We start from the raw sequence: 22,058 nt of genomic DNA on the forward strand, positions 1-22,058 counted from the left end.
GGTGTGCTAGTACTGGCGGCTTGGGTTTGTCTGCGTTACCGTTACTGTCGTTCTTCAAACGAGAGCGATATACTGAAATACGATCAGAATCATCTGGGGCCGTTCCAATAAAAACGCCATCGCTCTCCTTAGCTCCTTAAAATTTGAATTCGAAATCTCACTATTTGAATTCGAATTCATAACAAGATGCGGGACATTGAAAGGAACCAAAGGGACAGAGGAAGTGAGGATTGAGACATTGGTTTTCGACCTCACGAGTTCATGAATTACAGTCATTAACAGTAGAATGTAGCTCTGTGAAGCATGTGTTCTCTCACTATGACACAAATTCCACAAATGCCCTCCAATTTTTGCGAGAAGGCGAGGGTACGCGCGCTCCAATTCCCTCAAACACTCACAAGCAACTGATCTAGTACGTCTATCTAGACTGTGATTAGGCCTATTTATTACAGTAAGTAGAAGTTCAGTCAATCCTTCTAAATGTTGAACAGATTTTTTTAGGGCATCAATAATAATCATGATTGAAGTAGAAGAAACCATCATTTGTTCTTTTAGGGCATAAGTTATGGAGATACCATCGACTGGGGATTGAATGACAGCGCGTAGGGCTTCGAGGACGCTGCCCAGGCCTTCTTCAGCGTCTGAATCAGTGATCAGAAGGTCTGCGTATTCTTCTAAGAAGATTATGAGTTGGAATTTCAGGGAGAAATCTTTGCGGAGAACGGAATAGAGGGCGGGTTCGAGGATTGTGAGGCCAGGGTATTGAGCGAGCCATTTTTCGCGGCGAGTGGTGCTGGATTGGAAATCTTCTATTAGGGTTTCCCAGTCTTGGATTGAGAGTTGCTTTCCTGATTTATCCATTTGGGGAGGAGGAGGAGGAGAAACCCTCGAGGGTTTCAGAAACCCTAATTTTATAAGAGGAGAAACCCAAGTAGGAAGAAAGATCCAAACCCTAATTGAGTTAGAAGATGAGTAGGGGTTCGGATAGAAAAGGTGAAAGATATCATCGAGGGAGAGAGAGCGAGAGAGCTAAGTCTCGCTGTAATAAAAAAAAGGGGGGTGTGCTAGTACTGGCGGCTTGGGTTTGTCTGCGTTACCGTTATTGTCGTTTTTCAAACGAGAGCGATATACTGAAATACAGTCAGAATCATCTGGGGCCGTTCCAATAAAAACGCCATCGCTCTCCTTAGCTCCTTAAAATTTGAATTTGAAATCTCACTATTTGAATTCGAATTCATAACAAGATGCGGGACATTGAAAGGAACCAAAGGGACAGAGGTAGTGAGGATTGAGACATTCGTTTTCGACATCACGAGTTCATGAATTACATTCATTAACAGTAGAATGTAGCTCTGTGAAGCATGTGTTCTCTCACTATGACACAAATTCCACAAATGCCCTCCAATTTCTGCGAGAAGGCGAGGGTACGCGCGCTCCAATTCCCTCAAACACTCACAAGCAACTGATCTAGTACGTCTATCTAGACTGTGATTAGGCCTATTTATTACAGTAAGTAGAAGTTCAGTCAATCCTTCTAAATGTTGAACAGATTTTTTTAGGGCATCAATAATAATCATGATTGAAGTAGAAGAAACCATCATTTGTTCTTTTAGGGCATAAGTTATGGAGATACCATCGATTGGGGATTGAATGACAGCGCATAGGGCTTCGAGGACGCTGCCCAGGCCTTCTTCAGCGTCTGAATCAGTGATCAGAAGGTCTGCGTATTCTTGTAAGAAGATTATGAGTTGGAATTTGAGGGACAAATCTTTGCGGAGAACGGAATAGAGGGTGAGTTCGAGCATTGTGAGGCCAGGGTATTGAGCGAGCAATTTTCGCGGTGAGTGGTGCTGGATTGGAAATCTTCTATTAGGGTTTCCCAGTCTTGGATTGAGAGTTGCTTTCCTGATTTATCCATTTGGGGAGGAGGAGGAGGAGAAACCCTCGAGTGTTTCAGAAACCCTAATTTTATAAGAGGAGAAACCCAAGTAGGAGGAAAGATCCAAACCCTAATTGAGTTAGAAGATGAGTAGGGGTTCGGATAGAAAAGGTGAAAGATATCATCGAGAGAGAGAGAGAGAGAGAGAGAGAGAGAGAGAGCAAGAGAGCTAAGTCTCGCTATAATAAAAAAAAGGGGGGTGTGCTAGTACTGGCGGCTTGGGTTTGTCTGCGTTACCGTTACTGTCGTTCTTCAAACGAGAGCGATATACTGAAATACGGTCAGAATCATCTGGGGCCGTTCCAATAAAAACGCCATCGCTCTCCTTAGCTCCTTAAAATTTGAATTCGAAATCTCACTATTTGAATTCGAATTCATAACAAGATGCGGGACATTGAAAGGAACCAAAGGGACAGAGGTAGTGAGGATTGAGACATTCGTTTTCGACCTCACGAGTTCATGAATTACAGTCATTAACAGTAGAATGTAGCTCTGTGAAGCATGTGTTCTCTCACTATGACACAAATTCCACAAATGCCCTCCAATTTCTGCGAGAAGGCGAGGGTACGCGCGCTCCAATTCCCTCAAACACTCACAAGCAACTGATCTAGTACGTCTATCTAGACTGTGATTAGGCCTATTTATTACAGTAAGTAGAAGTTCAGTCAATCCTTCTAAATGTTGAACAGATTTTTTTAGGGCATCAATAATAATCATGATTGAAGTAGAAGAAACCATCATTTGTTCTTTTAGGGCAAAAGTTATGGAGATACCATCAATTGGGGATTGAATGACAGCGCGTAGGGCTTCGAGGACGCTGCCCAGGCCTTCTTCAGCGTCTGAATCAGTGATCAGAAGGTCTGCGTACTCTTCTAAGAAGATTATGAGTTGGAATTTGAGGGAGAAATCTTTGCGGAGAACGGAATAGAGGGAGGGTTCGAGGATTGTTAGGCCAGGGTATTGAGCGAGCCATTTTTCGCGGCGAGTGGTGCTGGATTGGAAATCTTCTATTAGGGTTTCCCAGTCTTGGATTGAGAGTTGCTTTCCTGATTTATCCATTTGGGGAGGAGGAGGAGGAGGAGGAGAAACCCTCGAGGGTTTCAGAAACCTTAATTTTATAAGAGGAGAAACCCAAGTAGGAAGAAAGATCCAAACCCTAATTGAGTTAGAAGATGAGTAGGGGTTCGGATAGAAAAGGTGAAAGATATCATCGAGAGAGAGAGAGAGAGAGAGCGAGAGAGCTAAGTCTCGCTATAATAGAAAAAAGGGGGGTGTGCTAGTACTGGCGGCTTGGGTTTGTCTGCGTTACCGTTACTGTCGTTCCTCAAACGAGAGCGATATACTAAAATACGGTGTGTACACGTAGACCAAGTAAGAATACTCATAGAACATGGTCCGATTGAGATTAATCATAAAAAATATCCCCTAATTATCCTAGCCCAAAAAATAAATATATGTAATTATCTTAACCATTAAAAAGAATCTACTAAAGTCTAAAGGGACTGGAGAGTACAGGTGCCAATGGACCCAAACAGTCCGATGGACCATCCCAATTCCAACAGCATCTAAACATTTTCCCAGGATCCATGGATAGGGACCCTATCATGGGATCTAAAATTATTACTGATCCAAAAGCCCATAAGACAGTCAGTCCTAAAGCAATATATTATCTTCTAATTTTTTTATAATTTAAGTATTATTTCAAGTTATCTTACAAAAAATAATTCATATCTTTTTTTTTTTTTTGAACAATTCTTATTTTTAGTATGAGAAAAGGGTTGCTGCGCTCGAGCACAGAAACAGGAGGTGGGGCCATTGGGGACTTTCCAACATATTTCTTAGCACCCCTGAAATCGAGAAACAGGAGGAGGGGCCATTCGAAATTTTTTAGCACCCCTGAAATCGAGAACTTTCCAACATATTTCTCCAGCGTCACAAGCTGTGATCCATCCCAAACTACCAGAATTCCTGCAACGGTTCCTGCCAAATCAAGGGAAGAGAATCTAAAAGTACCTTTGCAACCAAGCTCCCTCAAAGTATATCAAGAGATACCTTGCAATTTGGTTTCTTGAAGTCTGAAAACGATTGGTTTATAAGCCTTTAAAAATCCCCTTGGCATGTGGCATCTTCTCCTGGGCTCTAAGTCCTCGCACATTCCAACTTAGAATCTTCATGGTTCACTAAAAAGATAAGATTTCTCAACCAACTCCCTACTACCTCCCCCCTGTTATTTCCCTTTTTTTTTCAGTAAGAAGAGTTCTCATCATAGTTCACTAACGACTGAAGCCTCACCAATTCTCAAACCATTCCCCTTGAATTTACGTTTTTCGATTGCTCAGTTGAATCTTTCATCTGCCTGTCTCTTAATTTCGCTCTGAAAAATGTCTCTGACCACTTTTTCCAAACCAACAAAAGACAGGAGACAGGCTCAACAGTCTCCTTACTACCATCACATGGTTATCCACCAAATTATTGCCTTCCTCCCCTATTTCGATATTTAACTCCGCAACCTCCTCGGCAGACCTCCATTCCTCCGGGCATAATTCAACATCTCCACTATGGGCTAAGGCAGGAGTCTGGTCCAAAAAGGCCTCGTCCCGATCAGCTTCAGACAGACTATCAAGTCCTCTCTGAATTAAGGCGGAAGGGTTTACATCCAGAAACACAACATCCTAATCAGCAGAAGTTAACTGACTAGGTCTAAAAGACAAAGGTACATTATTAGTCATGCCAAGGATACTCTACAAAGTTCCACCCACCTCTATGGGCATAGCAACCGAAGAAGGCTACAGCAATGGCAAGCGATGCCAAGAATGAAAGAGTATAAGTTTCTAAGACAGTTTCTTTGGTGAGAAACGTGTTCTTGGAAATCCAAGTCTCTAACTTTAGTTGTGACTTGGTAAAAGGAGTTTTGGGGTCTCACCACCCAAGACCACTTTAAAAAATAAAAAGAGATCATAATAATGAGGCACTCAGGCACCCCCAAAAGGAGATCGGTAGGCGTCAAATGTCATCAAGTTAAACTTTGATGGCTTCCTAAATTTTGGACGAAATAAAATACCATTTCGGGTATTATTGATTTCGGTGTCGATCGGATTTCGGTAAAATTTAAAACCATGGAAACGACAGAGTGGTTGTGAAGGCTTTTCTTAGCCCAATTAGGTTTCACGGCAAGCCGTGCTCCCTTAGGGAGACATATGGCCACCAAGTGTTAGAAAGTTAAACCCTGATGGATCTTTCATTACAAAACCTGAGACAACAAGGGTTCTTCAAGACAAAATAGGGAGAAAGTTAAGGCTTTCTTTTTGTGTGGCCTGACTGGATTTCAGTACTCTAATGAGACGGAGGCCCATACCCTTCTCCTCGTTTCCTGTTGTTGTTTCAAACGTTTGAAAGAACCTATGATTGAAGGTGACTCATTCAGCATCATCGCTTGGGCAAATAGACGGAGGCAAGGTCAGATAGTGGAAAACATGATTGATTTGTATAGGAAAACACATTTCAATTTTTTATGGATCGGCGAATAGACGAAGTCAAGGCCTCACATCATGGAAAAACTAATTGATTTGTCTAGGAAAACTCGTTTTGTTTTTTTAATGTTAATACTTCAGATAGGATAATGCTATTAGTGATTTCTTGGCGTAGGAGACTGCTCTTAGAGAATGTTAGCAATGATGCAATCTCTTGCATCACGGCCGCTGGTGTAGGTCTCTGTTTCTGTCTAATAAATTTATGTTATTGTTTCAAAAACCTTGTACAACACTGAATGGTAATACTTGCAAATACTACTATATGTAGTTATATCTCAAGCAGATTTGTCAATAATAAAGAGTCTTTCTTCACTCCCGTGTGAATTTAGGTCAAAATTCTTATTAAAAATCTTAATTTCAAGTTTGCAGCCAGTGACACAGAAGCTAGAAGTGACCAAAATCCTTTAATCACCACAATATGCTCGTGTGTAATCCTTTTTTCTACTGATGGGAAGTCTTATATTCGATTTTAAGTTAGCTGCTCGGAAGGCCGGTTTCTTCATTCCGGATCGGTCTAGCTGCTGCCCTGCCTTTCTGAGTAGTGCCCCATTCCTGTGGTTGATGATTATTCTTGTGGACATCGCCCCTGGCATTAGGGATAGTTTACTTTGGATGCTCCACTCTATTTTCATGTTGTATTTTTTGGGTTTTTTTGTTAGGGGTCCTTCTTGGATTGCCCCCCTAAAATTGTTGGCCTTCGAGCCCCCTTAGTGTACTTTTTGCCATTTTTATGAATTCTGGTTGGGGTCTGCCTAACCCCTTCTTACCCGATAAAAAAAAAAGCATGAAAGAAAAATGAGATGCCCATAACAACAATTAATTGCTCAAAACAGTGATTACTCTCCAACAATTAATTGCTCAGAACAGTGATTACTCCCCCCCCCCCCAAAAAAAAATCTTAAATTCCGGGTACATGAATGGGATACATGATGAGCAGGCAAACTCTACCGAAGGTTGTATTTACAACGGTTTATTCTGGAGAGGAAAAAACAATCCGGCCAGGTACAGAACAATCCAAGAAAAATGGGTTCAAAGCAGACTAACCTTCCAGCAGAATAAGCAAACAAAATGGTAAAGATAAGTCCAACAGGAATCTTGCAACCTATATCATTGAACTAGTCTCTTGTCACGTCAAAAACAAAGCTTCCAAATAATCATCTATATAAGCAAGACATGGCCAGTGATCGGTTCTGATGCGAACTAACGTTGAAACATCATGCACTTCCATCTGAAAAAGCAGATGGAACCGTGGTGGGAGGAATATTAGAACAAGAAAACAACCCATGTTCCTCTTACTAATGTCGATCTGAATATCTGCATCATTTTCATCAGGAATATACTTAATCTGAAGAACGCCGCTATCAGAATGTGGTTCTGAGGTAGTTGAATCACGAGCAGAATCCGCGAACTCTTCTTCCCAGATGATATCTGTGATAACTCCACTGTCCTTTACTATATTTACAAGGGGCAGACCAATCACGCTTACAACAAAGGGTGCCAAGTAGCACTCAACAGACCTTATCAGTGTCTCAGAAGGAACTTCCATCAGCTTGACAGACTGTGTCCCACTGATTGCCGCAACACCTTTGCCTCCTCTCAAAGGAAATGTTTCCCGTCCAGTTTTGTTAGAATTACCGCATGCCTCCCAAAAGGCATGGAACAAGTCCACGTAGTAAGTAGGAACCACATCTTTGGAGATGTCAGAAGGAATGAGAGCCTTGAGAAACATGTCTTCGATACCCACCGTGATACTCTGAAGTGGGCCACGGATGGCTTGTCCATTCTCTGCATTTGCCTCGATAGCAACATCAACCAAACCAGGCATCGGCTCTCGGGGTTCCAATTCAATAATAACTGGAGCAGTGAAGTTTTCTGCTTCTGCAGTCCCATTTCCTACGGGCACAATATCAAGGGAATCCATTTGGCCAGAATCACTGTCATTTCTTAAAGGCTCACCAAGAAGAAATGGAATGTGAAATGATGGAATAGACCCATATGGTGATGAAGACGAAAAGGTAATCACAGTCGCATATAAAGCAGGTAGTGCGTCCACTCCATCCAGACTAGTAGCAGATGAGTCAACTCCCCAAATGCGATTAAAGGGTTCAGACTCAAATCCCAGTGTACAGAGTATTTTTATCCTCAGCCCCGGCATGTGACGGTAGTCGGGGATGCATGCAAAGTGCCTCCGCAAGATCCATAAAATCTCCGCGACCTTTGAATCCATCACACGCAATGGCTCCTGCGGCAGACTGATTCTCTCAGTTTTAGAAAGAATCTGGACATCCGAACAACTTGCAGCCTCACTTTCTATATCTATAGGAGAGTTGGCGTCTCCAATGCCCTCAAAATAGCTGGGTTTGTTACTTTCAGACCCCAAAGTGGATATGGCCAAGGACCATGACTGTTTTACAAGCAGTGGAGTTACACGCTCCAGATGAATGTACAAAGAGAGATCCCGCGATTTCTTGAAATCTTGAGATGGTCGAGGAGATTGGGTTTGAAAGAGAGAGCTCAAATGAGGAGAGGGTGAAATACCGGGAAGTTGTTCGCCGAGGTTCAGTATGTGCCTGAGTTTCTTTCCGGGAATGCATACAAGCATCCGCAGGTAAATCCTGCAAAGATAACAGTCAGAAGAAAATGAAAATAACTTTTATATTGACTCAAAACACATTAACACAAAAGTTTTATAGATGCGGTACAACATAATAATTGAACCAAACACATGAGGAATGGTATTGTGAAACAACCAATTACTCCAAAAGCTTAAGCTGTTAGAGTTGGTGTTATTTAATCATTTATACTTTAACACTCCCCCTCACCACGTATGGCCCTTCTTTTCTTGGGTTGCCTTTAGATGTGGATTTTTAATATCGAGGTTTGAACCTAGGCAATTGCTTTGATAATGTGTAAAACAACCAATTACTCGAAAAGCTTAAGCCGATGGAGATGGAGATGGCGTTATTTAATCTTTTATATTTTAAAACTCCCACTCACGTATGGCCCGTCTTTTTTTGGGTTGGTCTTACATGTGGACTTCCAACAAGGAGTCGTGAGTTTTGAACCCAGATCATATAGCTCTGATACCATGTGAAACAACCAATTTCTCCAAAATCTTAATCTGTTAGAGTTGGTGTTATTTAATCATTCATATTTAACAGGTATAAAGACATAATACAGAAAACTAGATTAGTAGTAAGATCAAAGTCTCTGGATCATACCTTGCATTGTCGCGAATCTCCAGATCAGGGAAGTATTGACATGTAAAGGCCAAGAGGCGGAAAAGTGGGAGGAACACTCTGGAACTATGATGATGCATGAGCATCGTCCTGCAAATGCCTAAGACCTTACTTCCTCGAGACCATGATTTCAATCCCGTGTCCGGGCAGTGTTTCTCCACAAGGAAGATAACAAACGTGGTAAGCAACTCTAACAAACTGTGAGGTGGGATAGTATCATTCTCGGCAATCCTATCGAATATTGGGAAGTATGACGCCAACTGATAATCTGTAGCAAGCTTTGAAAGCAAACGCTTGTCAAATGTCTGAAGCAAGCGCTCACCCAACCAAGAGTGGGAACTACAGCCCAACAAACGATCAACAAAGGAGACAATGATCGGAACCAATCTAGAGAACTCCAATGCCATGTTCACAAGGAAACTCTGCACATTCAGAAATTATTATAGCCTAATCACTGGAGTATACACACATGTAACGAGAAAGAAGCAGCAATATGGAAGACAAAAGAACTACTTTGCTATACATAAATAAAAGATGGGTTTTGCTAACGAGTTAAGGGCACTCGTGAAGGTGCATTGGAAACATAACTTTACACATGTTCCCAACGAATAAGTCTTAAAACATTTGAAAAAAAAAAAACTCAAAATATGTGTAAAATTATGTTTCCAATGCACCGATAAGGGTACTTGTTGGCAAAACCCATAAAAGATAAGAGTGTTGAAAAGTGAATCAAAATCTGAATGTTCATCCATGCCTACTTGAGAAATATGAAAGATGGTCGACTCCATGAGAACTCTGGCGGCAGAATCATCATAGCCTGAATGAGGCATAGCACCAATCAAAAACTTATGGAGGGCACGAAACGCTACCATGGTTTCCATGCTCCACGGTGGCAACCATTTGAACGCAGAGACGCAAACAAGACCATCTTCAAAGACCTTCACTACAGAAGCTCTCCCATTCTCCTCTCCGCCCCCAGAAACACCCCTCGGACTCTCCAATTTTAAAACGTCAAGACAAATAGCACAATAAGAGAGCAAATCCAATTTCAAAGCCTTCAGTGCAAGTGGATCAAAAACCGTCGGGTAGAACCCGAATGACATCGAAACAACGACATCCTTTTTTACCAATTTTCTTTTAGACGGCAATCCGATGAAACCCAACAGCCAGTGGAGTGTGAGTAATCGGAAAACCAAATGCTGCTGGACTTCCTTAGACCTAAGCATCAAACGGCGAGCAATCTCACTCTCTTCGCCATCAAACGCATCTGAGAAACGTGAATACAGCATCAGAACAACATGGCATAGGATAGGATCATACGAGTAAAGAAGACCCGAAAATTGCACCTTCAGTAACGACGCTTGAAGCTCCAAAACCGTCGCAATGTCAGTAAGCATCCACATAAATTCCATAATACCAGACGGGGTCAGAATCATCTGGGGCCGTTCCAATAAAAACGCCATCGCTCTCCTTAGCTCCTTAAAATTTGAATTCGAAATCTCACTATTTGAATTCAAATTCATAACAAGATGCGGGACATTGAAAGGAACCAAAGGGACAGAGGTATTGAGGATTGAGACATTCGTTTTCGACCTCACGAGTTCATGAATTACAGTCATTAACAGTAGAATGTAGCTCTGTGAAGCATGTGTTCTCTCACTATGACACAAATTCCACAAATGCCCTCCAATTTCTGCGAGAAGGCGAGGGTACGCACGCTCCAATTCCCTCAAACACTCACAAGCAACTGATCTAGTATGTCTATCTAGACTATGATTAGGCCTATTTATTACAGTAAGTAGAAGTTCAGTCAATCCTTCTAAATGTTGAACAGATTTTTTTAGGGCATCAATAATAATCATGATTGAAGTAGAAGAGACCATCATTTGTTCTTTTAGGGCATAAGTTATGGAGATACCATCGATTGGGGATTGAATGACAGCGCGTAGGGCTTCGAGGACGCTGCCCAGGCCTTCTTCAGCGTCTGAATCAGCGATCAGAAGGTCTGCGTATTCTTCTAAGAAGATTATGAGTTGGAATTTGAGGGAGAAATCTTTACGGAGAACGGAATAGAGGGCGAGTTCGAGGATTGTGAGGCCAGGGTATTGAGCGAGCCATTTTTCGCGGCGAGTGGTGCTGGATTGGAAATCTTCTATTAGGGTTTCCCAGTCTTGAATTGAGAGTTGCTTTCCTGATTTATCCATTTGGGAAGGAGGAGGAGGAGGAGAAACCCTCGAGGGTTTCAGAAACCCTAATTTTATAAGAGGAGAAACCCACGTAGGAAGAAAGATCCAAACCCTAATTGAGTTAGAAGATGGTTCGGATAGAAAAGGTGAAAGATATCATCGAGAGAGAGAGCGAGAGAGCTAAGAGAGAGAGCGAGAGAGCTGAGAGAGAGAGCTAAGAGAGAGAGAGAGCGAGAGAGCTGAGAGAGAGAGAGAGAGCGAGAGAGCCCAGTCTCGCTGTAATTAAAAAAAAAAGAAAAGGGGGTGTCCTAGTACCTGCGGGTTGGAAATACGGTGTGTACGCATAGACCAAGTAAGAATACTCATAGAACATGGTCCGATTGAGATTAATCATAAAAAATATCCCCTAATTATCCTAGCCCATAAAATAAATATATGTAATTATCTTAACCATTAGAAAGAATCTACTAAAGTCTAAAGGGACTGGAGAGTACGGGTGCCAATAGACCCAAACAGTCCGATGGACCATCTCAATTCCAACAGCATCTAAACATTTTCCCAGGATCCATGGATAGGGACCCTATCATGGGATCTAAAATTATTACTGAGCCAAAAGCCCATAAGACAGTCAGTCCTAAAGCAATATATTATCTTCTAATTTTTTTATAATTTAAGTATTATTTCAAGTTATTTTACAAAAAATAATTCATATCTCTCTTTTTTTTTGAACAATTCTTATTTTTAGTATGAGAAAAGGGTTGCTGCGCTCGAACACAGAAACAGGAGGTGGGGCCATTCGAAATTTTTTAGCACCCCTGAAATCGAGAACTTTCCAACATATTTCTCCAGCGTCACAAGCTGTGATCCATCCCAAACTACCAGAATTCCTGCAACGGTTCCTTCCAAATCAAGGGAAGAGAATCTAAAAGTACCTTTGCAACCAAGCTGCCTCAAAGTATATCAAGAGATACCTTGCAATTTGGTTTCTTGAGTCTGAAAACGATTGGTTTATAAGCCTTTAAAAATCCCCTTGGCATGTGTCATCTTCTCGTCCTCGCACATTCCAACTTAGAATCTTCATGGTTCATTAAAAAGATAAGATTTCTCAACCAACTTCCTACTACCTCCCCCCTGTTATTTCCCATTTTTTTTCAGTAAGAAGAGTTCTCATCATAGTTCACTAACGATTGAAGCCTCACCAATTCTCAAGCCATTCCCCTTGAATTTACGTTTTTCGATTGCTCAGTTGAATCTTTCATCTGCCTGTCTCTTAATTTCTCTCTGAAAAATGTCTCTAACCACTTTTTCCAAACCAACAAAAGACAGGAGACAGGCTCAACAGTCTCCTTACTACCATCACATGGTTATTCACCAAATTATTGCCTTCCTCCCCTATTTCGATATTTAACTCCGCAACCTCCTCGGCAGACCTCCATTCCTTCGGGCATAATTCAACATCTCCGCTATGGTCTAAGGCAGGAGTCTGGTCCAAAAAGGCCTCGTCCCGATCTGCTTCAGACAAACTATCAAGTCTTCTCCGAATTAAGGCGGAAGGGTTTACATCCAGAAACACAACATCCTAATCAGCAGAAGTTAACTGACTAGGTCTAAAAGACAAAGGTACATTATTAGTCATGCCAAGGATACTCTACAAAGTTCCATCCACCTCTATGGGCATAGCAACCGAAGAAGGCTAGAGCAATGGCAAGCGGTGCCAAGAATGAAAGAGTATAAGTTTCGAAAACAGTTTCTTTGGTGAGAAACGTGTTCTTGGAAATCCAAGTCTTTAACTTTAGTTGTGACTTGGTAAAAGGAGTTTTGGGGTCTCACCACCCAAGACCTCTTTAAAAAATAAAAAGAGATCATAATAATGAGGCACCCCCAAAAGGAGATCGGTAGGCGTCAAATGTCATCAAGTTAAACTTTGATGGGTTGTCATTAGAGAAACTGGATCGACAAAGGTGTTTAGAGACGGCCATGGTTTTAAATTTCAGTTTCGGTACTGGTTTCGGACCCCATCAAAATTGAAATTTCGGCCGAAATCCGGCGAAGCCAGAAAAATAATATTCTATTCGATCTAAAATTATTACTGATCCAAAAGCCTATAAGACAGTCAGTCCTAAAGCAATATATTATCTTCTAATTTTTTATATAATTTAAGTATTATTTCAAGTTATTTTACAAAAAATAATTCATAGGTTTTTTTTTTTTTGAACAATTCTTATTTTTAGTATGAGAAAAGGGTTGCTGCGCTCGAGCACAGAAACAAGAGGTGGGGCCATTGGGGAGTGTGGGCGGGGGGGGGGGTTGATCCTAACCATTCATTTGGAAGGCCTCATCATGATGGGGGGCCTACCAAAAATCAGCTTCATTGAATCACCAATGGGTGTCAATTTTTGGGGCAAAAAATGGACAGATACTGTTTACCCACAAATCTGTCCACTTTTTGCCCCACAAATGGACACCCTAAGGTGATCCAATGGAGCTGATTTTTGGTTGACACCCTACCTATGAAAGGATCCCACCCAAAATGTGGCCCCACCCTGTTTCTGTGCTCGAGCGCAGCAACTCTATGCTCTTTTATTATTTCTTTCCATTCATCTCTCTCAAGTCTCCTCTCAACATCTTTTCTTCTTTCTCTAAACATAAATCATATGTAAATTGTAGTATTTTTAGTATTTGTCCTCCCCTTAGATGATCCTGAAATGCACAATTAAACATGGAAAAAGGAATCTGTCGACATTCAAAGAGGACTAATCTAAGGATTAGGATTGTTCGGAATCTGAGACGAGATGATCACAACCATCGATTTGATGGACTAGAAAAAAGAAACACTAACATTAAAAACTCTCGTGAAAACGCCAAAATTTTCCCTGTTTTCTCGGAAAATTCCCCCCCCCCTGCATCATGATAAACGATTAAATGACCAAATTGTCCTTCTGTTCAAATACACAGCTAGTCTGCAGCACATTTCATTCAAAGCCCTAGCTTCCCCCCCCCCCGTCTCTCTCTCTCTCTCTCTCTTCAATGGCGGCACTTGGCAGAAACCCTAAAATCTTCATCGCGAGAACTTTCCTTTCCACGCTTGCTTCACCAACACTAGAGAAACCCTCGATCTCATTTCGGACTGTAAAATCCACCATCAGATCCGAATCCGATCCGGAAAAAATCGCCCATCTCTTTCTCAAATCCTCAGATTCCTCCCGTTTCCGTCGCGATCGATCTGTATTCGATCTATCCGTCCGAAAACTCTCCGGATTTCGCCGCTTAGATCTAATCGAACGGATCCTCGAGCACCAAAAATCTCATGCCGGATCCGGCGCATCAAAATCCGAGGGTTTCTGGATCCGGATCATGACTTTGTACTCGAACTCCGGTATGGTCGATCAGGCCTTACGTACATTCGATCAGATCGAGAAGCTAGGGTTTGATAGGACTGAGAAATCTCTCTGTGCTCTCCTCAGCGTCTTTTTGGAGAACAATAAGTTCGATCGCGTACATGAGAGCTTCGCAGAGATTCCTGCAAAGATCGGTGTTAATCCGGGCGTGGCCGCGTACAATCTCGTTCTCAGAGCATTTTGCGAGGAGAAATCATTCGAATCGGCTAGATCTTTGCTCGACAAGATGGAGAAAGAACATAATGTAAAACCTAATATTGTTTCTTATAATACATTACTAGGTGGTTACTTTAAAGCAGGAGATGAAGTTAGATTTGATGAGATTGTGAAGGAAATTTCTAAGAAAGGGTTGAGTCCTAATGTAGTTACTTACAATTATAGAATTTTTGCTCTTTGTAAGAAGAATGATAGTTTTAGGGCTAAGGAGTTGTTGGATCTGATGGTTTCGAAGGGTATAGAGCCAAATTCGAGTAGTTTCAATGCTGTTATTGATGGATTTTGTAATGAATTGGATTTCGAATCGGCGAAGAGTGTTTATGAGAGTATGCGTTTGAATAATTCTGTGTCGCCGAATTCTGATACATATGTTACGTTGATTCGTCATTTAGTTGAGAAAGGTGAGTTTGATTCTGCGTTGGATATGTGTAAGGAGAGTATAAGGAGAAAATGGGTTCCTCCTTTTGCTTCCATGGAGGGTCTGGTTAATGGTCTTGTGATGGGTTCTAAGGTTGATGAGGCAAAGGATATTGTGGAGAAGATGAAAAAGAAGCTTAGAGGCAGTGCTGTGGATTCGTGGATGAAAGTTGAAGGTGTTCTTCCTCTGTAGGATGTGGTGAGTTACTTTAAAATCAATGATTATATTGGTGAAAAAAGCATGTCTCAAGAACTTTGTTGCTATGTGCTTGAATAGAGAAAAGGATGAACAAAAAGGTTGATTAAATCATTAAATGAAAAATGCCTGATACAATACCTGGTTAACGGTTCATTTCTTTTCTCATGGTTGACAATTCTCCTTTTATATTCAATTAAATCATTTCAATTAGCTTTAATTGGGAATTGTTCACTGATTAGCTTGCTTGATTTGGTTGAAAGTTGATGGTAGCATAATCCTCAGCATATTGCCTCGTAGTCTGTCAAGTTTCTTACGGTCTCTTGGAATTCCTTTTCTTTGGATAATTAGTTTTGAATTAGTATGATAGTTATTGGAACCTACATAGCTCATCCTTATGCTAGACCTATCAATGTGTTTGCCTGTGTAGATTTTACATATACATAATACATGATATTTAGAAAAAGGCAGTCATGGTTTCCTCATTTTCTCACTTGATATAGTTTAATGTAATTGAGCATTGCTGAAATGATAGTTTGATCTTCAGTGAAATTTTTTAATACTTCTCTTACCCTATTGAAGCACAATTATCCTGGCTGAATTTTACTTGCCCGCCTAATATTGGGAATGTTAGAGCATTAAGTCTTGGAGATGTGATGCATAGAACACTTAGTGAGTTCTTTTATTGATTGCCAATGTGAGCATAATTATGTTCAATCTGTCCTAGTGTAGAGTTGTCTGGCCATATTACCTGCCCATGTTCGCTTTGAGGAAGATGCTGAAGACAAATATGACTCTTCTTATTTGCTGTAGCACATGCAATAGCTGTTGTTTGCCCTTCTGGAGGTTCAGTCTCATACACATTAATCCTTCTGTAACAAATGAGCCAAGTTCTATAGGTTGCATCCACTATTTGGCACTTGCAGGCTTCATGTGAAATTCACTTTGAAAAATAATGATTCGTTGATGATGTTAGAGCAGAACATTTAAGATCACTAGACCTCCATAAGTTTTTGCCCTTTGTAGATCCTCTCATATTACATGCTGTATTATCTCTCTCAATGTCTTGATTTACTGTAAAAGATCGATAATCTTGCTAACCACGTTGAATCGGAATTCTAGCTAAGGCCATGTTCATTTAAGATTATGACAACCAATTGTGAGTGCCAAACCAATTATTGGACTCAAAATTATGTTTAAAGTTGAGTCTAATAATCGGTTTGGCACCGACAATCGGTTGTCATAATCTCAAACGAACAGGGCGACTTTCTAGAATCCTAATTTTTTTGTTTTCAATGATAGAAATCCTTCTAGAATCCAAGTTCTAGGGCTTGTTATATTACCTTCTCCATCATAGCTTCGTTTAGGAAACGGGCAGCTATCTGAAGGTTGGGAGTTTCTATACAAAATTCACAACTTTCTAAACCCATTCATTTCTGAGACATGGCAGACAGTGCATCTCAGATTTTCTAGTATCCTGACATGAAGTAGGGGGTGTATTGTAGACGCCCCTTTATATCATCCTTTTTTAAGGTGTTCATCAAAGAGATTGTACTTACACGATGTGGAAACTATGAAATGTGGTATTTGAGTTTTTTTCGTCGTGTTTCAAATATAAGTATAATCCAGATTTAATCATTTAAAAAATTAACATGATATGTAATACTGCAGGTGAAAACCAACTTTTTTAATGCTCAAGTGAGATGAATAATAAGAAGCTTGGCGTGAAATGGTTTTAGCAAAAGAAAAATGCCTTCTTTATTTGCCTAAACATTCTCTTGGCATCTCATTGAATCTCATGGTATCCTTATTGTTGAGAAAATCCACCGGGCAATCCAATCCGATCGTGCACAAATTAAACAGAAAAGAAAAATACACAAACAAACCCAAGAGGAACCCAAGAAGAAACCCAAGAAAAAAACCTTTTCTTCCTTCTTCTGATCTCTCTTTTTGGAAGAAGGGGACGAGAGAGAGAGAGAGAGAGAGAGAGAGAGAGAGAGAGCATCATTCCAAGAAAATTTAACTATAATTCTTTGCTTTTGGAAGAAGGGGACAAAAAAGAGACAAGCAATTATTACATAAAAGAAATCCAAGGGAATCAGAGGGAGTCCAATGCATTTTGGCAACCAAACGTGGCATGGGATGCCAAATTCAAACCAAATTCCGACGGCTGTCGAGCTTTTTTGCAACCAAACGAAGCATTAGGGTAGCCGTCACACCCCAAGCCTCTCGCTCGTCCTCTCTTGCCATCCTACCACACTACAAGAGAAACTCTTCTCGCATATGATTTTCCGAAAACCAAAAATAGCTTACTTTTCTATTTTTGGCCTTTTCCTTCAACAACATCCACATGCCATTTTTGCCTTTTGCCTTCCCACCCAAGCAACCCGTTCGGGTGGGAAATAAGGCAACTTTCCAACACTTACAATTAGGGCTGCAACTTGGGTCGGCTTTTACCTGACCCGCATCGACCCGACCCGAAAATAGCTTAGGTTGGGTTCATGTTTCTTGGGTTTCGGGTCGAGCCGGGTTTGAAGGGGCCCGACCCGACCTGAGTTACTTAAGTTATAGTATGTATTTTTTTTTCTAAAACTTTGTCATTTTAAAAGTGAAAACTTAAAAGTAAAACTCACGCACACACGCAATCATAGGGACTCTTTCAATATTCTGTTCGTCACCCCTCCAGCTCTAGGGTTTCAAGTTTCAACTAAATAGTTTGTTGTTTATCTCATATGAGTATAATCATTTTCATTTGGTAATGCATCAATTTATTCTCTTTGGACTAGTTATTAGTTAATGTAGTAAAGAGTTTGTCATGCTTGAGTTTTTCTACTTCTATGAGTTGAATTGCCTTGCCAAACAAGAGTTTTCCTTAAAAAATTCCGTTAACGTAAAAAAACCCGACCCGAGATTTATCATGGGTAGGGCCGGGTTTGGGAATCGTGGGTTTTCCGGAAAAAAACCCGACCCAACCCGAGATATTTCTTGGGTAGGGTTGGGTTCTTCAAAGCCCGACCCGAGTTGCAGCCCTACTTACAGTAGTCGTAAACCAAGTGCTTAGCACACACCCATTTCAGCTGGTGGCTTTGATGTATGTTCAAGGCATTCATGGCCGGTTTGTCCCACCAATGCTTCACTCCCTCGCTGCATTAATTTCACATGCGTCTGCCTCATAAGATCGGAATGCCGAAACGAAAGGCGTATGGCTCCAATTCGTATTCACACTCCCTCCCTGTGTCGCCCAGTCATTGGCATTCCAAACCCAAATGTAAATCCCCATCGCATGAGTTCTCAGGTATGGAATCCCATCTCCTTCTTTGTTTGCAAAGATGAAAACGGAAAAAAAATCCCAAAATTTCCCCTGTTTTGTCGGAAATTCACAACCCATAGCTGGAATATTTTTTCCCTCCTACACCCTCAAAACCCTACCTTGCCCCATCTCTCCCATCAATGGCGGCATTTCACAGAAAGCCTAAAATCTCAGTCTTTAGAAATCATCTATTGTCCCCGCTGAGGAACACTTCATCTTCGTTCGCACTGTAATAACCACCAATCATTCTGTCATATTACTCTCCATATATCGCCGCTTTGATCTAATCGAACGGATCCTCAAGCACCATAGATCTCAACCCGGATCCAGAGCATCAAAATCCGAGGTTTCTGGATCTGGATCATGAATCTGTACTCGTATTCTGGCATGGTCGATCAAGCCGTGCCTACATTTCATCAGATCCAGACGCTAGGGTTTGATAAGATGGACAAATCTCTCAATGTTCTCCTCAGCGTCTTTTTGAAGCACAATCAGTTCGATCGATCGCGTACACGAGATCTTCGCAGAGATTACGATGAAGAAGATCGGGTGTTAATCCGAGCGTACAATCTTGTTCTCAGAGCATTTTGCGAGCAGAAATCATTCGAATCGGCTCGATCATTGCTCGAAAAGATGGAGAAAGAACATAGGGTAAAACCTAATATTCATTCTTATAATACATTGTTAGGTGGTTATTTTAAAGCAGGAGATGAAGTTAGATTTGATGAGCTTGTGAAGGAGATTTCTATGAAACGGATAAGGCCTAATGCAGTTACTTACAATTATAGAATTTTAGCTCTTTGTAAGAAGAATGATATTTTTAGGGCTAAGGAGTTGTTGTATTTGATGGCTTCCAAGGGTATAAGACCAAAGTCGAGTAGTTCCAAGGCTGTTGTTAATGGACTCTGTAAGGAGGGGATTTCGAATCGGTGAAGAGTGTCTATGAGAGTATGCTTTTGAATGACTCTGTGTCATCGAATTCTGATACGTATTTTACGTTGATTCGTCATTTAGTTGAGAAAGGTGAGTTTGATTTGGCGTTGGATATGTGTAAGGAGAGTATAAGGAGAAAATGGGTTCCTCCTTTTGCTTCCATGGAGGGTCTGGTTAATGGTCTTGTGATGGGTTCTAAGGTTGATGAGGCAAAGGATATTGTGGAGAAGATGAAAAAGAAGCTTAGAGGCAGTGCTGTGGATTCGTGGATGAAAGTTGAAGGTGTTCTTCCTCTGTAGGATGTGGTGAGTTACTTTAAAATCAATGAGTATATTGGTGAAAAAGAGCATGTATCAAGAACTTTGTTGCTATGTGCTTGAATAGAGAAAAGGATGAACAAAAAGGTTGATTAAATCATTAAATGAAAAATGCCTGATACAATACCTCGTTAATGGTTCATTTCTTTTCTCATGGTTCACAATTCTGTTTTTATATCCAATTAAATCATTTCAATTAGCTTTAATTGGGAATTGTTCACTGATTAGCTTGCTTGATTTGGTTGGAAGTTGGTGGTAGCATAATCCATAGCACATTGCCTAGTAGTCTGTCAAGTTTCGTACCGTCTCTTGGAATTCCTTTTCTTTGGATAATTAGTCTTGAATTAGTACGATAGCTATTGGAACCTACATAGCTAATCCTTATGCTAGACCTATCAATGTGTTTGCCTGTGTAGATTTTACTTATATATAATGCATGATATTTAAGAAAAAGGCAGTCATGTTTTCCTCATTTTTTCACTTGATATAGTTTAATATAATTGAGCTTTTTTGAAATGATTGTTTGATCTTCAGTGAATTTTTTTAATACTTCTCTTACCTGTTGAAGCACAATTATACTGGCTGAAATTTACTTGCCCGCCTAATATTGGGAATGTTAGAGCATCAAGTCTTGGAGATGCGATGCATAGAACACTTATGTGAGTGCTTTTATTGATTGCCAATGTGAGCATAATTATGTTCAATCTGTCCTAGTGTTGAGTTGTCTGGCCATATTACCTGCCCATGTTGGCTTTGAGGAAGGTGTTGAAGTCAAATATGACTCTTCTTATTTGTTGTAGCACTTGCAATAGCTGTTGCTTGCCCTTCTAGAGGTTCAGTCTCATACACATTAATCCTTCTGTAACGAATGAGCCAAGTTCTATAGGTTGCATCCACTATTTGGCACTTGCAGGATTCATGGGAAATGCACTTTGAAAATAATGATTTGTTGATGTTGTCAGAGCAGAACATTTAAGATCACTAGACCTCCAGAAGTTTTTGCCCTTTGTAGATCCTCTCATATTACATGCTGCATTATCTCTGTCAATGGCTTGATTTACTGTAAAAGATTGATAATCTCTCTAAGCACGTTGAATCAGAATTTTAGGTAAGGCACTGTTCATTTAAGATCATGACAACCGATTGTGAGTGCCAAACTGATTATTCAACTCAAAATTATGTTTAAATTTGAGTCCAATAATCAGTTTGGCACTGACAATCGGTTGTCATAATCTAAAACGAACAGGGCCTAAGTGACTTCTAGAATCCAAGTCCTTTTTTTTTATTTTTTATGAATGATACAAATCCTTCTAGAATCCAAGTTCTAGGGCTTGTTATATTACTTTCTCCACCATAACCTATTTTAGGAAATGGGCAGCTACCTGAAAGTTGGGAGGGAGCTTCAATACAAAATTCACATATGTTCATCTTTTACTTTATCATTGATGCGGAGGATAATTGCTTCTAATCCCCAACTTTCTAAACCCATTCATTTCTGAGACATTTCGGACAGTGCATCTCAGATTTTCTAGCATCCTGAAATGAAACAGGGGGTGTATTGTAGACGCCCCTATATATCATCCTTAATTAAGGTGTTCATCAAAGAGGAACAATACGTTCCGTTAAGTACTTATACGATGTGAAAACTATGAAATGTGGTATTTTAGTTTTTTTCCTTGTGTTTCAAATGTAAGTGGCGGGAGATGGGAGTATATGCTCACTCCTGAAAACCTTTGGGAAAAAATGTTTAATTTTCAATTGAAAAATCAATGCGACGAAGAATTTGTACTTTTTTTTCATGTTTTTTTCCCTTTTCAATAAGTTTGTTCTTTACATTACTCTTGAACAGGAATCTATTGTTCTTTACATTTTGAGAAGGAATCTATTGTTCTTTACCAGATTAAATGATGGAAAAGGAATCTATTGTTCTTTGCAAGATTAAATGACCTTAGCTTCGTATCCAATGACCGACATTTCATAAATTGGCAGCTGATCATTTAGAGAAAAGAGTGAAAACCTGCCCTTCTCCATCCTGGGTGGCTCAAGCTTAACTTTAACGGCAGTGCTAAAGGCAAATCGGCCTGGCAGGGATAGGGGAAGTCATCGTTGATGCTGAGGGTAATACAATTTTCTCATATTCTGGCCAGCCGGGCAGGCATATGCGAATCCAATGAGGTGGAAGCGAGAATTCTAGTATATGGCCGGTTAATTCATTAACCACCATCAGCAAAAAGCAATTTACCGGCTTTTTAACATCGTTTCGCTAGGGATGGGGGTGAATAGAACCTTGGAGATCTTTGATGCCCCCAGTTATCTCTGTTATTTTTTCTATTCTCTTGTACTCTCATCCTCTTTGGTCGTGGTTTTTCCATCTTTT

The 22,058-nt window shown here is 40.5% G+C and overlaps 3 protein-coding genes across 3 annotated transcripts; 2 read left to right on the top strand and 1 right to left on the bottom strand.

The window, feature by feature from the left end:
- Positions 1–6,270: 6,270 nt before the first annotated feature.
- On the bottom strand, positions 6,271–11,089 carry LOC143864313 (uncharacterized). The gene is made up of 3 exons (XM_077375224.1): positions 9,467–11,089; positions 8,691–9,130; positions 6,271–8,084 (listed from the first exon to the last, which is right to left on the bottom strand). The coding sequence occupies exons 1-3, from the start codon at positions 10,910–10,912 to the stop codon at positions 6,596–6,598; spliced, it is 3,375 nt and encodes a 1,124-aa protein (XP_077231339.1). The 5' UTR covers positions 10,913–11,089; the 3' UTR covers positions 6,271–6,595.
- Positions 11,090–13,858: 2,769 nt separating this feature from the next.
- Positions 13,859–15,277, top strand: LOC143864221 (pentatricopeptide repeat-containing protein At1g11630, mitochondrial-like). Its single transcript, XM_077375113.1, has one exon. The coding sequence runs from the start codon at positions 13,922–13,924 to the stop codon at positions 15,116–15,118; it is 1,197 nt and encodes a 398-aa protein (XP_077231228.1). The 5' UTR covers positions 13,859–13,921; the 3' UTR covers positions 15,119–15,277.
- A 1,170-nt stretch (positions 15,278–16,447) lies between these two features.
- LOC143864467 (pentatricopeptide repeat-containing protein At1g11630, mitochondrial-like) lies at positions 16,448–22,028 on the top strand. Its single transcript, XM_077375391.1, has 3 exons — positions 16,448–19,343; positions 19,376–19,669; positions 21,671–22,028. Exons 1-2 carry the CDS (start codon positions 18,795–18,797, stop codon positions 19,661–19,663), a joined length of 837 nt encoding a protein of 278 aa, XP_077231506.1. The 5' UTR covers positions 16,448–18,794; the 3' UTR covers positions 19,664–19,669; positions 21,671–22,028.
- Positions 22,029–22,058: the final 30 nt, after the last annotated feature.

The sequence above is a fragment of the Tasmannia lanceolata genome, unplaced genomic scaffold, assembly GCF_043159265.1.
Source record: "Tasmannia lanceolata isolate RefF3 unplaced genomic scaffold, GAP_Taslan_0.1 ptg000048l, whole genome shotgun sequence".
NCBI lineage: Eukaryota > Viridiplantae > Streptophyta > Magnoliopsida > Canellales > Winteraceae > Tasmannia > Tasmannia lanceolata.

Coding starts and splice junctions, on each gene's coding strand:
- LOC143864313 (XM_077375224.1), bottom strand. CDS start 10,912: ATGGATAAATCAGGAAAGCAACTCTCAATTCAAGACTGGGAAACCCTA. Junction 9,131..9,466: donor CCATCTTTCATATTTCTCAA/GTAGGCATGGAT, acceptor CTGAATGTGCAG/AGTTTCCTTGTGAACATGGC. Junction 8,085..8,690: donor GAGATTCGCGACAATGCAAG/GTATGATCCAGA, acceptor TTATCTTTGCAG/GATTTACCTGCGGATGCTTG.
- LOC143864221 (XM_077375113.1), top strand. CDS start 13,922: ATGGCGGCACTTGGCAGAAACCCTAAAATCTTCATCGCGAGAACTTTC.
- LOC143864467 (XM_077375391.1), top strand. CDS start 18,795: ATGAATCTGTACTCGTATTCTGGCATGGTCGATCAAGCCGTGCCTACA. Junction 19,344..19,375: donor TTGTTAATGGACTCTGTAAG/GAGGGGATTTCG, acceptor AAGAGTGTCTAT/GAGAGTATGCTTTTGAATGA.